Below are 17,121 nucleotides of genomic sequence, written 5' to 3'. Positions count from 1 at the left end.
GCCGAGCCCTGGCATCGAACCCACAATCCTATCATATAATTCATTCACCTATAATTCATTCACTTAAAGCAGCCTCCTAATTAGTCTTTCCACAACATACAGCGCATGCTTAAAATGCAATAATGATCTTTTCCACCTTAAAAAGTGCAGTTACAGAAAACTCCCTCTGGGTGCACCATTAGATATAGTCAGAACGCACTTGAGAAAGGGTTAACAGCTGAAAAATGAAGATTCAGAGACCTACATGAGAAATGTGGTTTCTTTAATGGCTGAAATGCAACAGTGCACTCCTCTCGACAAGAGAACCAAGATTTTGTTACATTGTGCTGGACTTTTATTGCTGCTCTTCTCCTTGATGCTTCTTTGCTTAGCAAAAGTGAAATGGTGGCTGATTTCGCTGACTGCTTCTTATTTAACTTAAGTGCATTGAGGTGAGCCTTTCCTTGCAGACTCAAGCTTATCTTAACGTACCACAGTAATACATTCAGTAAATACTTTTCTGTACAAAGCATCTTCTTTCTGCACGAACAATAACTAATAAATTAGTTCTGCCTTCGGACCATATACAGTATACCGCTCACAAATACATATATATTGTGTATATATACGCACATATTACAACGCAACTGCTTCGTATAAATTACTTGGCACGTGCCCTAGACATACTGACTGCGAAGTGTGAATTAAACTGAATCTATATCTGATGAGATGAGAAGAACTCGGAAACAGTCAGATACTCATATCCTAAGGAGCAAAATTCACAATTCATTACAATACGTCTCGCACGAAACCGCAGGCACAAAAAACAGCTGACACAACAAGTAACACGATTAGGCTACCTCAACTGTGTACCTGTTCTGGCTATAAACCTCACTTTGTGAGAAGAAAACAAAATGCCACTTTGCAGAAGGAGCACTCACGACGAATCGAGGGTGTCGGCAATCTGACAGTTTGTGTGTGTAGCTACAAAAAATACCCTGCAAATGTCTCTTAAGACACAGAATCCACATACAAATCAGTGAGGTATACGTACAGTATACAGCTTCTAAAATCTCACATGCTCGTACTCCGTCTACATCTACTCGTCACGTTCCTACATGGTAAGACTTCAGGAGTGGATTGTCCTTGCTATAGTTGTGTGTGTGTGTGGTAAAGCACGACAATAGGAGCTAACGAAACAACCACAACCCCAAAAAACAAAACAAAAAAAACATTACTGCCCCAAGACTTTTTTGTGCTTTGCTGTATAACAGGTAGAACAGGACCTGGTTGGATGATGGCATCATCTTCCTAATAACAAAAGTAGCATGGCCGATTCTCTACGATAGGCTAGCTTGTTCAGCACTCTACTGACTTGCTAAAGGCAACTTCGCATTGGCTACGGGCGTGCATGGCTAAAGAATCTCCTCCTCCTTCACGTAAAGAATCTCGTGGGCTGAGCTTGGGATTTGATTGACGCCTCCCACCACCAACAGGCGGTCACGGATCACGATGGTGGAGGCGGAGCAGCGGGGGGTTGCCATGGGTGCCAGGCTCTCCCATTTCCTCTTTTCAGGATGGAAGGCCTCAACGGTGTCCAGCACTGAAGGCTGATGACCTATGGAGAGCATACAGGTAACAAACATGACTTATGATTACAATACAGTAAAGGGGTCAGTAGATGGGTCAGAGGTATTTTGGGGGCATAAGCGTGACAGTTTGAATGTTATGGCTTATCGGTGCATGATTACTCATACACATTTACTAATGTTTTACATCATTGTGTTAAAAATGACTCATTTTAAAGATTACCAATGACCCGTTAGCACTAACAATAACATGAAAAGGGGCAGTTGTGGTTCTTCAGGGCTTTTGCCTCCTTTCATAAGCATTTGTCAGTAGGGGTGGGAAATATGGCGGTATTTTATTGAAATTGTGATAAATTATGTTATCATGATACAAGCAAGGGTATTGTGAATATCGTCAGTGCTCAAAGAACAATGACCAACAGCACATTTCATTACAGTGTGTAATTAGTGCTGTTTAATTAGATTAAACGCTGCAGATTCTGACTATGAATCACTGTACTCAATATGGGAGAGTACTTGAACAACAGTGATTTATAAGAATTTGAAAAAAAAAAACTGATAATCTCCCAGTACTGTCCCAAGACAGTAGTCTTTTGGTGCTTTGCTGTATAACAGGTAGAACAGGACCTGGTTGGATTACGTCATCATTTTCCTGTTTAGGATTGTTTTTTCCTTCTAATATTAGAATTTTAGAATATTATAATAATATTTGACCATATCTTCTGTTTGTGATATGTGATATTTGACCAACACCCCTATTTGTAAGCGCAAAACACTGAGAGGAGGTTATTGTAAGGCTATTTCCTAATACTCTAAGTATACTTGCCACCCATAAAAGTGTGTTAAGAGTAGGCTTATACCTGCACAGAGATTTGACAGGTTTTCTTTTCTAAACTATTGTTAAAAGTATGTATGGAAAAAATCTTTTGGCTGTGCTGCATTAGATAAGCCCCATGTTACTTTATTACATGGTAGGGTCTGTTGCAGAAATGTCACAGCCATGCTTTCATGCACTGCACGTAGCCAAGAACTTAAACTCAGTTCAAAATTATGCAATTCCCAAATGAATAGGATGCTCTGAGTGAAATTAAACAGGGATTGTATAATATTGCATGGCTTTAGCTGATCATAGCAGCCACAAATAAACAGGTGCTTCAAAACAGAAAGTCAAATAATGACTTTTATTTTTGACCGTTGTTGTTGAAACAGTGTCTTACTGTCTGATTTATTGTCTTCCTATGTCGATATCTTAAGAAATAATAATGTCATTATTGTAATCTAATATTTTACAATTTGAACTTAAAACTGACAGATAACAATGTTACAGTATTTGTCCTCCTACCTGGCAAAGATTAGCCAGCCATGGGTTTTTTTACTGCACTGGCTAAATGTTAATTAAAAAGAGACGTCTGTGTATATTTACATGTAAAGAAATGTGGCAATAACACATAACACTGGCCACCCCCACCAGTGAAAAGTGTTGGTAGACTGTCTGTAATTAGTGCCATTTTTAGCAAATCAGCCCCAGATCTCTAATTTTTAGTGATACTAATGATATCTGCAAATCTGTGTATTTCAGTGTAACATACTGTAATCTCGCTATTCCCCTAGAGTGTAGCAACTGTTTGCAGTGTCCAAGAGTGTGTTTTTTCAGTCTTTGCAAGTGTGACATACCCAGTCCCCCCGCCACAACCATCCTTCCTCGTATTATGGCTGCTGCAAAGTCTGCCCGCTTGGTTTTCATGGAAACTGTGTCTTCAGACCTCATCCAGGATCCTGCAGGAACATTACAACACGTCTTTACGCTACAATCACTTTTATAAAAATAGCAGAATGAAAAGTCTCTCAATATGCTATACTAAATGTAAGCTTAAGCTTCCTTACTTATTTGTCAATGCAGAAATTTAAGATTCATTTGTAAAAAAGGGTTTTCCAAAAGCTACATATGAAGCTTTATTATATACAATGCTAAGCTTCCTTTTTTGACAAAGCTAATCTCAGCAACCTTTATGAATAAAACCTGTCCAGAAAGTGTTGTAGAATATGTGTCGTGAATTAAAATGTGTGTCTTTGGAGCGTGTGCAGACTCCTGTCGGGGAGGAGGCTCAAGATTAGGCTCTGTTTACTTCTCGATTAGAGCTGACAGAACGGATTCCATTTGCGGCAGCGCTAATAGCTAAGCTGATGCCTGCAATAATGACTATAAGGACAATTTTGCAGAAAAGCACTGAGTCAGAACACTTTAATTGCATTGAGGAGGAAGAGCTGGGCTTCTCTGCCCCCTGCATGTCACAGATGTAGAACATTAATTTGGCATATTATTTACACTTCCCATTCGATTTCGTCTGCCAAAAAGCAGCCCTCCAAGCCAAAAGCCAATGAAACAGCTACAGAGCAGTGATGATTGCTTGAAAGATGCCAGAGCTTAAAGCCATTTGGGCCTGCTTTTTAGGCTTCTTCGCCTATATTGCCGGCATAAGTTTTCGCTGCATCCTGGCGTGCTGCAGCTGTAGTAGAGCAATCCTAGGCCTAATGACTTTCCCAAGACTGTTTTTCTTAACAAAGCCAAGCCTTACTCTTCAGGATGCTAACCTGAGCGTAGCCAACTGTCCCCGTTTGCTTTTTGAGTAAATTAATCAGTTTGGCTTGATTGGTTGGCTCTCGGCTGTGGAGTCCAACTTGACAGTGAAAGGAGAAGCATGGCAACTTTGGACGGAATATTGATTGCAGTTCTTGGCAACCTAGGCTTACTCTGTGGTTGGCAACATCCTGTGGCTTTTGTTTTGCAAGGTGGAGCGATTTCTTGGAAAACCAACTCAACAAATTAAAAAGTTGGTCCATTAATAACTGGTGGAGACACTGTATTACACTGCACACACAGTACAGCTCTGTCTGCTAATACACCATGCCGCTCTGTGTAAGCCTACAGCTTAATTAGTAGATATGTGGCATTAAAATGGGCTTTGTAATAAAGAACACATCCATCTTGCTTATGGAGTGTGATTTTTCCAGAGAACCTTACTATCTCCACGCCAGGCTGCGTGAAGACGGCTGAACAGATGGACTCGATCAGGATGAGCTAAAAAGAGCTACAGCTCTGTGAATAAGGGATAGCAATCTGGTTCTGAATAGCATCGCTGAAACGCCCTCCTGCCGTCTCCGCAATGCAGACCCAGATCGTATCGGCTGGTTATATTAGATTGGGAGACTTGTGCGAAGGGGGTTTTTATTGCCGTCGGCGGTTCCAGGCCGAGGGAAATTAGATATCAGGGTTTAATCTCCCAGACTCCCTCTGCGCGCGCCTCCAACACCTGTTGAGTGACACACGCGGCGGTAATGGAATAATTAAAAAAAGATAAATGATTTATTACTGTAGTGTGTGCAAAGAGCAGAAGGTTTGAAAATGACCGTCCCCCATCCCCCTTCCCCTCCCTGGATTGTAGGTTTATTCTTTTGAGTACCTTGAGGGCTTTAGGGAGAAAAAAAGGTTTACGTGCAATTTTCTCGTTTGGTGAGCCTGATTAGAAATGATCGTATTTGAACGGAAACGGTAGGAGAGAAAACCAAGAAGCAAGTACCTGCGGAGAAATCAATAACTCATTTCAGTAGGCCTTACATTTTGTCACACCTTGTTTCTTCCCATCATCTTTTTTTCTATTTTGAGTTAATCTGAATCGAAATTGAATAGAAAAGGGCAGAGTTATCTCTAAATGCTAATAAAGATGTGCAGTAGTTGTGCATGGTCTTTCAGCCACCTGAGATATTAGATTTCTAGATGTATTTTCTTCTTAAAGTTGAGAACTAGAGAAAAACTTCTTAGGGATGTAGCAATATACAGTCATGTGAAAAAATGTGAAACATATTTAAACAAATGGACACAAAAACCTCATTATGACTGTGAAGAATGGGGTGGAAGTGCCATGGTTTGGGACTGCTTTGATGCAGCAGGGCCTAGCTGAAGCCTTTATTGTATTAGAGGGTGCTTGAAGAAAATATGAGACTGTCCAAAAACTGAAGCTGTAGCAGAAGTGGACCATGCACCAAGACAATGCATGTAAATCCACCAAGAAATGGCTCAAAAAGAAAAAACTGGAGAGTTTCGGAATGGCCAAGTCAAAGCCCAAATCCTAATTCTTTTGAGATGCTGGGAGGTGATTTGAAATGGATTGTGCAAGTTAGTAACCTCTCAAACATCATCTCTCAAACAACAGAAAGATTTCTGTTTGGAAGAGTGGAAAAAACTTTCGCTCAGTTGATGGTAATTTTAGCCAAAGAGGGAAATGCCAGCTATGAGGGCATAGGGTATTGTTATGTTCTCCTCAGTAGGAATTGGCATTTTAATTTTTTTGTCAAATTATAATATTTTACCATTATCTATAGCCATGTTTGAAAGAAGATATATCAATATGTTAAATATTTTTTAATAAAAAAACTTTTTTTCCTGTACTTTCAGGTAGGACTGGCCATTAATCAAAAATGTCTTTTTCTTTTAGTCATGTGACTCCACAACATGCACATTATTCATCCAAAAAAAATATCCAAATTCTATTTCAAGACAAAAGACTGCAAACACAGTTTTGAAATGTCAAATATAGATGTAATCAAAAGCCTAATATTTTCGTAATCATTTTCATACAATACAGAAAATAAGAGATGATTTGAAAAGCCCTAAAGCCTTTCGGTTTCAAACTTTTGTTTCTTTGATACTTTACCAGCTGTGCCAAATACAGTACCCTGGCTGGGGTCAAAGATGTTGACGTTCTTTGTGAACTTTGAGCTCTGATGGATTCCTCCTAGCCGAAGCCCTCCCAGCCAGCAGAGGCGCCCGGTGCTATCCCACAGCACCCCAGAGTAGGACCGCTTACAGGGCAGGCTGGGTAAAGAGGACCAGGTGCGGCTATCCATGTCAAAGACTTCAAAAGCTTTCACCGAACGCTTACATTGACGCCCACCTGGAGGGCAAGAGATTTTCAGTCAAGTAGGCTGACAAGCAGGAAGGGATCGGCATGCGCATGCACACACACACACACGCGCGCACACACACAAGACATCCTTGAAATGCTCTGACAGGTGGAGGGAGACACACCGACTCACAAAATAGACAGTCTCTGCAACGCTTCGACAGTTCTATAGCCACACATACACGCACACTCTCCAACCAACCTGCTACGTATATCTTGGATCCCTGAAGGCAGATGCTGGTATCATAGCGGGGAGTGGGCATGGGGGGCAGAAGGGCCCAGACGTCCTTGCGAAGGTCATACTGCTGCAGAATGCTTCTGGGCAGGAGGTCTGCTCCCATTCCACCAACAGCAAAAGCTCTGCCATCTGATCAGATGCAAAGAGAGGACAAAGTTTTACCTTCTTCTGTTCTAACAACCAAACTAACAAAGCACAAAAGGAGCCCGGTAGAGCAGACTGGGCCATGTGGACCCTGACTAAAATACGGCCTGAAGCTTTGATCACAGGCTTTCTGCCATCTATATTTAACACATATATATACTGATTCCTGATGATAATACATTTTAGATGCCTTATTATTAGCCAAAGTAACTTTTTTAACAGCAATGCTTACAAACGATCAAAAAATACAAAATGCCTAAAAATGCAAATCCCAATCTAAAAATTTTGCTCATAACAAAAATAGATGAAAATGCTTACAAAGCGCTTACAAACATGCACAAGGTTTCCACTTATCAATAATGGGGATCGTAAATATATTTTTAAAAATATTCTAGCGGGTCGATCTGGCGTGCTTGCTAGAAGAAAATCTACGTGAGACATTTCTCACTTCTGAAGGAGGATCCTAACAAACTTAAATGCAAACTCTACAAGAATTCGCTCATCATTCAACAGCATCAAACATGGCAAACCGCTGGAAACGGGTAAGTTGCAATAAGCAGCCGTTCTCCAGCGATCTGGTTTTGCGATTTAACACAGACAGTAAGTTTACATGCATAGCCTGTCATAATCTTCTGGTTTAGACCTGTTAGCTGTTTGTTGTTTAGTTTGATTATTTATTTGTTTACATCTAAGATTGTTTACATTTAGTTACAAAACACAGTCATCTAATAAGCCTGTAGAAGACAAGAAATTATTATTTCAGAAGCGAGCGATGCTGCAAATATCTCTCAGGCCTACCTTCTATTGTTAATTTTGTTTATTTATGAAGGTTTTTATGTTTAATGAGAAATTAAGAAGTGGGCTGACCCTGCTGAAGAAGCTATTTTAATGGGTAAACTCAAAATAAAATAATTAAATACCATAAATACAAGCTGTTGTCTGTCTCAATATTCCACAAATCCATATTGCAGCCTAACCGTTACATGTCTGTAATTTAAATAGTCTGCAATCTTTCATCATATGTATATGTATGTCTTATCTGATTTTTAAATGCTCATAAATATGTTCCCATATGGGGAACAAATATATGAAGGAATAGTTGAATCTTTGTATTGAACAGCCCATTCTACCGACTACATTCTGAGTCCGGTACAGTATTAAACAGCTCCCACATGGAGCTTATTAAAAGAAGCAGAGAATCTTCCATAATATGCAAATGTTTTTGTTATCTGTGAATATTAGAAGTCTTATGAGCAAAAACATTACTATTATTTCAGAGATAAGCAATGTGCTTAGCTGCTTAAAACGTCTGCACTGTACTGTATGTCAAAAGAGCAGATTCAATACCACATGAAATGGAAAATACTTTACTGGAAATATTTTATTATGATTTAAATTTGATGAAAAGTGCGTGAGGTGGGTTCCAGGTTGGCTTGAGCTCTGAGTGGGCTTGTACATATGTTTTTATTGTGACCCAGTTGAACTTCCCAAATGGCCCTCATTGTTACAGCCCACCTTAATCTCACTTGGGTCCCATATAGGCTCCATGTTTAGTGTACAATCCCAGAAAGGGCCCATTTTTAATCCCTCCTGGTCCCATCACTGACCCTGGTGGGCCAGTATATATCCACATATATCCATATATGTGGGGCCAACATGGAACCCGAGGCCAAAATGTTCTGGTTCCCTGTTGGGCTACCCATACAATTAAATTCAATTCAACTTTATTGTCATTATACTAATACAGGGTTGTGCAGTACAACAAAACACTGTTAAGTCTCAGGTGCAGTAATGATGTGGTACAATAGTGCAAGGACAAATAGACCAGACACGAGACAGGGTGAATGAACAATAAGTACAAAAGATAATAAATACAAAAATATACAAATATGTGCATCAAGCCTGGGTGATTAAGGTGCAAACTAAATTTCTGTAATAGTCAAATGGAATAAATATGTAGACCAGTGATGTGTTGTGTGTGTGGGTAAATGGAAAAGTAAAAGCTGAGGTACGGTAGTCTGGTGTTATAAACAGCATTACATATGTAAACAAGGTGTGCAGTGCAGTAATGAGTATAGCAGCTGCTGTTCAGGTAGAGAGAACAGTACACAGCTTAGTTACAGTAGAGGGAGTTCCAGTTAATGTGCAAAGTGCATACAGTCCCTGAACTAGTGGAGCTAAGTGGGGATATGATTTACATTTACATTCATGGCATTTAGCTGATGCTCTTATCCTGAGTGACTTACAAGGTTACTTGTATTACAGAAGTGGGCCAATGTAGGGTTACGAGTCTTGCCCAAGCATTCTTATTGGTGTAGCGCAGCAAAGTCACAAACCCTAGTCTCCCACATCGTGTGGTAGTGCACTGGAAGGTAGTGGTGTTTTCTGTTGCGCAACACCAACCGAGCTGGTAGCTGAGTGGTAATGCAAAAGGTAAATTGGGTGTAAATTTGATGAATTCTATACAGTAAGCATGTAGATTACATGTATTTACTGGAATAAATTATTGTATTTTCAACCGACTTCTAAGGGTTGGACCATTATTCAGCTGTCACTGGACGTTGGTTATTGAACTCAGAGCTTAGCCTATTGTTTTAGGAAAGAGGATTTACATCACTGAAATTGAACTAAGATTGCTTAAACCACCTTTAACAGTGATGGCGACTCCCATCAGTTCCTCCCTCAGCGAACATCTCTTCCTCCACTTGCCCTCTTCCGTGTTGTACACCTCCACAACCTTCAGAGGGTGCTGGTTCTTCCCCACTCCTCCCACCACCAGGAGCTGTTTGCCTAGGACGGCCACAGCAGCCCCAGCTCTGGCAGTGGGCATGGGAGGTAGGCTGACCCATTGGTCTACTTCTGGAGAGTAGAGCTCCAGAGAGCTGGTGGGTCTTCCGGCAGCATCACAGCCGCCCAGCATGTACAGCTGACCCCCCACCTCAGCCAGCGAGTGGTAGACGCGCCCGCTTGAGAGGCGAGCTAGGCTCTGCCAGTGGAACTCATGGGCCGAGGGCACTGCCATTGCCCCGACCGACCACAAGGACTTCTCAGCAGCAAGAAAGAGCCTTCACCAGCAGGCTGAAGGGATGAAGCGAAAGAGAGAAAGGTGTCAGTAGGGCCAAGTTAGGAAAAATCTTACAGGTTTGTTGGATCACTGAAATGTCTTTGCAGCTAAAATACTATGTGGACTGACTAATTAACTCCCCTTAGAATACTTCTTGCTGATAATAGAACTAAATCTGTGAGGGCGGACTCTACAGATTTAGAACTGTATTTCTGTGCTGGATTTTTTTTAAAGGTATTAATAAAAACATTGAATTTGGCGCACCAGAGCATTCATAGACTACAGACAGTTCAATCACACTCTTGCAACAATCTCAAAGACTAGATTTAAAATGATTTCACTTGTAAAATATCCACTGCAAACAATGGCCACTGTAATCTGTTAGTATTTGCACATTTACATATAATCATAAGAACAAACAAACAGCCCTTGTTTAAACACATTCAAAGCATTATTTGGCATCCAGCATAATAATAATAATAATAATAGCAATAAGAATTGCAGTATTTAGTCACTTTCTATGCTGTAGTGTTTAATTGTGTACTAAGGCCCTGTCCGCACATATAGCAGCGTCACCATGGCAATGCTTGTCCCTCCAATTTTAAGCTTTTTTTGTGTTTTAAGATGCGTTGTATTCAGGTCTGTTTTGGCTGTTGCACTTCATTTTGGGCATCAAACTTTGTAAGGCGTTAGCAGCCCCCTCCCAACAGGCTGGCATGTTCACACAAGCTTTAACGGTAATGCTGGGCAATATGGCCATAAATCAGTTTCACGATCAAATCAACATTTTAACTCGATTATGAATAAAGAATGATTATACAAGCGGCTCAAGTTTCTCAGTTGTCTTTGTATTTATGTTATCCTCCATGTTGCAGACTGGAAAGGGGTTGAGTCAAGTGACTTCACCAGCAACAGTATGTGCATAAACACACAGTGAGAAATTTTTTTTTACAGAATTAACAGAATAAAACAAAAAGAAATAATCAACTTGGGCAAGAGCACATAGATTAGAGGTTGGTTTCGAATGTTGGCTTAGATTCATTTTTAATAAAAGGCCTAGTTTTTTAATGCTGAAACACCTACGCTTCCAAACATATCCGGATGCATGTTGACAGGGTCTAAGTTACTAATTACTGATTGTGTAAAGCTGCTTTGTGACAACAACAGTTGTAAAGCGCTATACAAATCAATTTGATTTGATAAGTGTATCATTTACCACATAAAGTACTATGTCCATATTTATCCCATACATCACAGTACATGCAAAGAAAACCCTATATATTTAGCTTAGAAACCATTGCTTAGAAGGTCTGTGCCTGTCCCTAACAATATTGAACAGCTATAGACAAATACCATGGCACTAAATCGATAAGTCAATATTTTACTAACTGTGACAGAACCACGTCTTACTACAATGGACTGTATTCCCTCCACACTTCAGAGCATCCGAATTATTCCACTGCTCATTTTTTTTCACCACCTATTTCCTATTTTTATTCAAGTGGAGAGGAAGTGACACACACACACACACAAAAAGAGATGGAGAGGGAGAGACATGGTGAAGGAGAAAGCGAGAGAGAGAGCCTAGAACAGCATGGCTGTTGATGCAATCGATTTTGCACGGCTGTTCTGCTGTGGCCCTCTTCAGCTGTGTACACAATTAGCTTGAAGTGGGCTGTTGTACCACAGCTTAGCATCCATCAGTAACCAAGCAACCACCTTTTCCACCTCCCTCACATCTCCCTTATTCCCTTGCTTACACTAAGCAACGACTCCCTTGTTTCCCCCCTCGCAAGGACACCTACAAGGAGAGCCATCAAAGGAATACGCTAATTCCACCAAGCCCTTATGCAAACCAGCGAGAAGCGTCATAGATTTCTCATCACAGCACCGCCATTTCAGCAGAGACCCTTTCTCTGTTAGCATGACATGGCACCGGGCTTCGGCACTCATCAAAGTCAAACCTAATTAATATTAGATGCCGTGTTCGGCTCTGAACCTTGCCTACTGAGGCAGCGAAACAGCTACACGGGGGCTCGGTTACGTGTAAACACAAGAGGCGAACCTCCATTTTCTTTTCCCCCAACGGCAACATCTCGCGTCAGTCTTCGCCTTTTAGGCAGATGGCTGGTCCCCGAAGGGCTTCGCCGAAAAACTTGATTACCGAATAGACGCGTTTGGCGGCCGTCTTTGCATTGTGAGCCATCTAATTGTACTGTAATAATGATTTGACTAGCTTATTACAGGTGGAGTGCTCTGGGCCTCTGGTGATTGAGTGAGAGAGTGTTAAGTATGTGGGGACTCCTGGAAGTGGCGAGCACTTAATCAAGCTCAATCATGCTGTAAATGAGGTGGGCTCTCTCTCTTTCTTTCCCTCTCTCTCTCTCTCATACACTAAATCCTCCTGTCTCTTCCTGCATGGGAGAAAGACTGCCATTTTCATTTCCTAACCCGTAACACCGCCACAGGTCCAACGGCTGACAGGACACGGAGCTTTTAATCCGCTCTTAGAAGAAAGTCGTTTCCAATCCGGAGAAATGGACCCTCATCCAATTAGCTGCTGATGTTCTGTCAGACCTGTAAAAAAAAAAAAAAGTTCTTATTATCGTTTCAAAGGTTTCAAAGCTTTTCACGGGAAGGGCTTATCAACGGAGACAGAAATATATAGCGTTAATACCGAAAAGGGGAAGAGGGTACAGTATCTGGGGGTATTTTCAGATGCAAATTGACTTTCAAGAAAGAGGCAGATGAGCATATGCAGGTCCCCTTGGGTCTGGCCCCTCTGCTCTTCATGGCCTCCCTTTGTGTTGAGGTCCCAGCCATTCACCGCAGACTTTTACTATCTCCAAGATCGTTTAATGGCGAGCTGTCGTACGTTTCATCCGCCAGGAGACAGCGACATAAAAGGAATCTCAAGGAAAGAGAGACGTTTTCTCCTGACTCCTTTTCTGTTCCTCTCCCCGAACTATGCAGAGGTGGGTTGCCATAGAAACAAAGAGAAGGCCTCATTTTTCTCTCTCCTTCTCTCGCGCTCTGCGTTGCGTCGGTGCGGAAGCCATGGCTAGTTTAGTTTTAATAATGGATTAACAAATAAATAAGGACCACTGTTTTTCTTTCCTTCGACCGGGGCAGGCGTTCTCTAGTTAACGAAGCGGAATTGCTTTCTCCTGGCATGCCTCGCAAAGCACATTAATTGCAATCTGTAACCGATTTGCTTCGCCACTTCTTTCTCTCTCTCTCTCTCTTTTTTTTTAATTAACTGCTCGAACAGCTTGAGATCAACAGTAGGCCTATGAGCGCCCACGGAAGTCATTTACAATCAGCTCGTATCCCTTTCAAACTTTTAATTAGTTAGTTAGTACCCCCACCCTTTTCATAACTTAGACCTAACTTTGGGCCTAATATAATCCTTTAGCTCAGCTATTAGCTATTAGCTAATATGCCCGATCCAATGGGCTTTCGTTGAATGCAGCAGTTAAAGTGCTTTTGTCGTCCTCGCCTCTTGGGTCCGCGCTCCACAGTAGGCACCCGTTTATTGACTTCCATTTAATTAGCCTCCCAGTCCTCAAATACTGCTTACTCTTGAATCCACACGCGTGCACTTCTCAATCAGAGCGCTGCAGTCGGGGGACGGTAGCAGTGGGTTTTATTGGTTTATCTGTGCGGCGCTTTGTGTGGTTCTACAGAGTCCTCTTCAGCGTGATGGGTTTTCTTTGTACTCCATTTAGTGTCAATATGAGACATCCATACTTCACAGTAAGGAGGACTCCTGTCTGCCTTCTATTACGCTGTTACAGTCAGACATCCCTTATTAGTGTGCCGCCCGCTGATGTGGGGTGTCAGAACGCACGGCCCGTTTGAACAAACGGCACGACATGACCAGTTCAACTCTGCCGCTGGCAAGTTGACTTTATTTTATAGGATTTATCCAACACGGACAATGGCCATTCGCTGACAGCAACAAAAACTGCCGTGCTTTCATCTGCAGTCCCCGGTTTTTCAGGTAAATGCCTGACTCAACAGTGTTCGGGTTTTTATGTGTTTTGGCTGCGCTTTTGGAGTTCTTCCTTTCTACATCCCGGAGGTGAGTAACGCTTTGATTAAGAGGAAGCCACACTCACCGCGATGTTGAGGTATTGATTCTTTTGCAGCAACACAGAAGCGACAGAATAGCTCCCCAGCACTTTTTTCCGCAAAGTACTCCAGAGGAATGAATACGGGAGCATTCAGGTAAGTTGTTTAGCAGGGCGGCTGAACTCTCAGGCCTGCACATCTGACTTCAGTGGCAAAAAAGACGAGCGAGCTGGATTCGTACACGCTGCTAAATTATGTCATGACCCAATTCTACTCAAGATGCTGGAATTCACCACCCCCACTTCCATATTTGGAGTGTTATGACACCAAAGAGCAAGGGAGCTCTTGTTGGACTGTGTTGCTGGCTTGTTGTGCTGGGTCAGTGACAACTGTAGCAGAGCAGATCATTTCCATAGCAACCCTGCATCCAGCTCATGAGTGCATGATACGGAGTACTCGGTGCCGGCTCCGTTGTCAGTGATCCACATGTACAAATGAGCCTGCATGCGTTTCATCATTAGTACTCTAGTACTTCAGTTGTTATTGTTTCATTTCTCTTGAGGTGAAGGCGCAGTTCCGTCCGTTTTCCACGTTCTCGTCCTACTACTTGTTCATTTTACAAGGATTGCGTGGGTGGGACATTAAATATTCACATGATCACTAGGCATAGCACCGCATATGGAGGGGGCGAGACCCCAGGCTGTCTGTTACCAAAACAAATGCAGTTTGCTGAACGCTGAAGACAATTAGCCAGTTAGCATCGCCTGCATGAAAAGATGAGCGGCGCGATAGGTCTAATTTGAAAAGAATGCCCTCAGAGCAGGATGCATTAGTATGCATGAGCTTGGTATTGTGGACTAATCAGATGTGTTACAGAAAGTGGGTCTGTAACTTCAGTAACGTGACAGCCTGCAAAAAGAAAACAATGCTGAAGACAACAGAAAAAAGAAATCTGCTATATCAAGTCAAAGGCACTTTCACTATTTGGTGAACTGAGAAATATCCCAGCATAGAAATCTAGGTCATCAACATTGGACAAAGATGTTCTGCACTATTGATCTAAAACCTTTATCAAAGTAATTGTCAAACTGGCTCCCGTTGAAGGCCCTCGGTCCGAGGCCGTGGCCTGGATTCAATTATTGGAGATCCCATTTGAATATAAATGCCGAAGCATAATGAGGAGGAGAGAAAAAGGATGGAGTGAGTATTCAGGAAGAAGATTACAACTGGGAGCCAGGGATAAGTTTCTCTAAAGTGCGAACCCAAAGGCCTTACAACTAATTGCTATGGAAATGCCTTCGTACAAGACGAATGAGTTTTAAGGCCTACGGATTCTCAATCAGCAGAAACCGCTATTCCCCCGAGGTATTTCTAGAGACCAGTGCAGTGGAAATCACTGAGGCTCGACTCTGAAACTTGGCAGGCTGTGACTGCACCAGACAGCTAACATTTGGAGTTGGTGGACATATGCACAGTACAGCAATTTCAGTCTTGAAGACTAGCAAGGTGCGAGAGATGATCAGTGATGTGGGACACTGGGGGAGGAAATGCCTGGAAAATAAAAGGCAAAATCATTTTCCTTCCTCTTTAAAAATTCGGAGGGAATATAGCTAACAGCCTGCTTACAAAGTGGGGTAACCTTTAACAGACATTTATCAGTTGTATTTCAATGACCACGGCGTTATGACTGACAGCATAAAGAGGCGGTGACCTTTCTGCTGGAATAATGCAGTCCACATACCCTTCACTGACATCACGGCCAAAAAGTTTGACATGCTGAATCTGCCAGAGACTCAGAACTTGTTCGGGACGAAGGCTGCCCTTCGGGTTAGCTAACGAGGCGTTTCGTTTCATCGAACGAATAAGGTCGGCGTATCTAATATTCAGTCAGTAAACATTCAAAAGTGAAACTTTAAGTTGGAAAAAGACACCATTAGCGTGCAGGTTTACCTCAGAAACCAAATCTCGGCTAGTAGCAGCTAGCTGACAAATAACGCGCCACAAAGCGACCGTTAAAACCGTTATAAAGCGATTTAAATTTAAATTTCAAACACGCGAACATTCTAACGGCTGCCGCCGCAGCGACTCCGCACAGATCTCGCTGTAACTCACTCCGGACACCGTCCGACTCTCCGGTAAGGGATCCATGACAGCCGTAAAAACACACATTATCCTAACGTCATGCCCCCCCAAACCCACTCGAACGTCTGGAAATGTTCGCGAATCCACTTACTTTTCGTTCAAAGACGGTCCCCCCTCCGTTCTCCTCCTCGGGCGATTCCTCGTGGCTGTGTGCTGAAGAGTCCTCGCTCGCTAAGAGCCCCGAGAAGCAGGACACTCCCTTCTCCGCGGTGTGCTTTCTCTGTTTTGCTCTGGCTTCTTTTTTTCCACTCTTGCTGCCATTTGTGCCCTTAGAAAGCGACTGCTTGACAGCAAACTGCCTCCCTGCGCAGCCACAGCTGAGCGAGTCTCATGTCTTTTCGCTCCCTTTCCGTCTCATTTGGGTCACATTCTGAAATATTCATCCCCTCAGCCTCGTCGTCACTCAGGCATACGAGGGGGTCACTGTAATTTCTCCGACGATGAGGCGTGTAGCCAACTCTCATTTCTGAAACTAAAAAGGCTGTTGGTGAAGTTGAAAGTAGGCTGCTACAGTGCTGCTTCACTCTTTACGGCTCTACTGCTCTTAAAAACACTGTCACTTTGACTCTGAGGAGCATGTTCTGCGGCCAGGGTGAGCACTAACACTGTGTGATGTGTTTTTATCCAGCAGTCCTGGGTACAGCTATGTTCTGCCAATACCCCCCAATACCCCCCAGCAGCAATCCTGACCCACATCATGGTCAAGTCAAGTGGGTTTATTGTCATTTCAACTACATACAGAGTACACAGTGAAACGAAACAACGTTCCTCCAGGACCATGGTGCAACATAGACAGTGGTGGGTTTGATCACTGACTGATGAGCCGGGTCAGATGTGTTGAGGCAGGGGATAGTTGCTGAGCAGGGCAGTGGCTCCCCAAGACTAATCACAACTCTTTCACCAACTTTTCTTCTTCTACATCTAGAGTAC

The 17,121-nt window shown here is 42.5% G+C and overlaps 1 protein-coding gene across 3 annotated transcripts; it reads right to left on the bottom strand.

The window, feature by feature from the left end:
• Positions 1–245: 245 nt before the first annotated feature.
• klhdc8a (kelch domain containing 8A) lies at positions 246–16,642 on the bottom strand. 3 transcript variants are annotated; one of them, XM_072666382.1, is made up of 7 exons: positions 16,283–16,642; positions 12,427–12,552; positions 9,558–9,989; positions 6,732–6,896; positions 6,281–6,520; positions 3,243–3,344; positions 246–1,597 (listed from the first exon to the last, which is right to left on the bottom strand). In XM_072666382.1, exons 3-7 carry the CDS (start codon positions 9,931–9,933, stop codon positions 1,395–1,397), a joined length of 1,086 nt encoding a protein of 361 aa, XP_072522483.1. In that variant the 5' UTR covers positions 9,934–9,989; positions 12,427–12,552; positions 16,283–16,642; the 3' UTR covers positions 246–1,394. The 3 variants fall into 3 exon arrangements, with proteins under 3 accessions (XP_072522483.1, XP_072522485.1, XP_072522484.1); XM_072666384.1 differs by having other exon boundaries at positions 6,302–6,520; positions 16,283–16,641; XM_072666383.1 differs by lacking the exon at positions 16,283–16,642 and adding an exon at positions 16,000–16,116.
• Positions 16,643–17,121: the final 479 nt, after the last annotated feature.

Source organism: Salminus brasiliensis, chromosome 21, assembly GCF_030463535.1.
Source record: "Salminus brasiliensis chromosome 21, fSalBra1.hap2, whole genome shotgun sequence".
In the NCBI taxonomy this organism is placed as follows: Eukaryota; Metazoa; Chordata; class Actinopteri; order Characiformes; family Bryconidae; genus Salminus; species Salminus brasiliensis.
The sequence above is the reverse complement of the archived record's forward strand: the minus strand, read 5'-3'. Positions and strand labels throughout refer to the sequence as shown.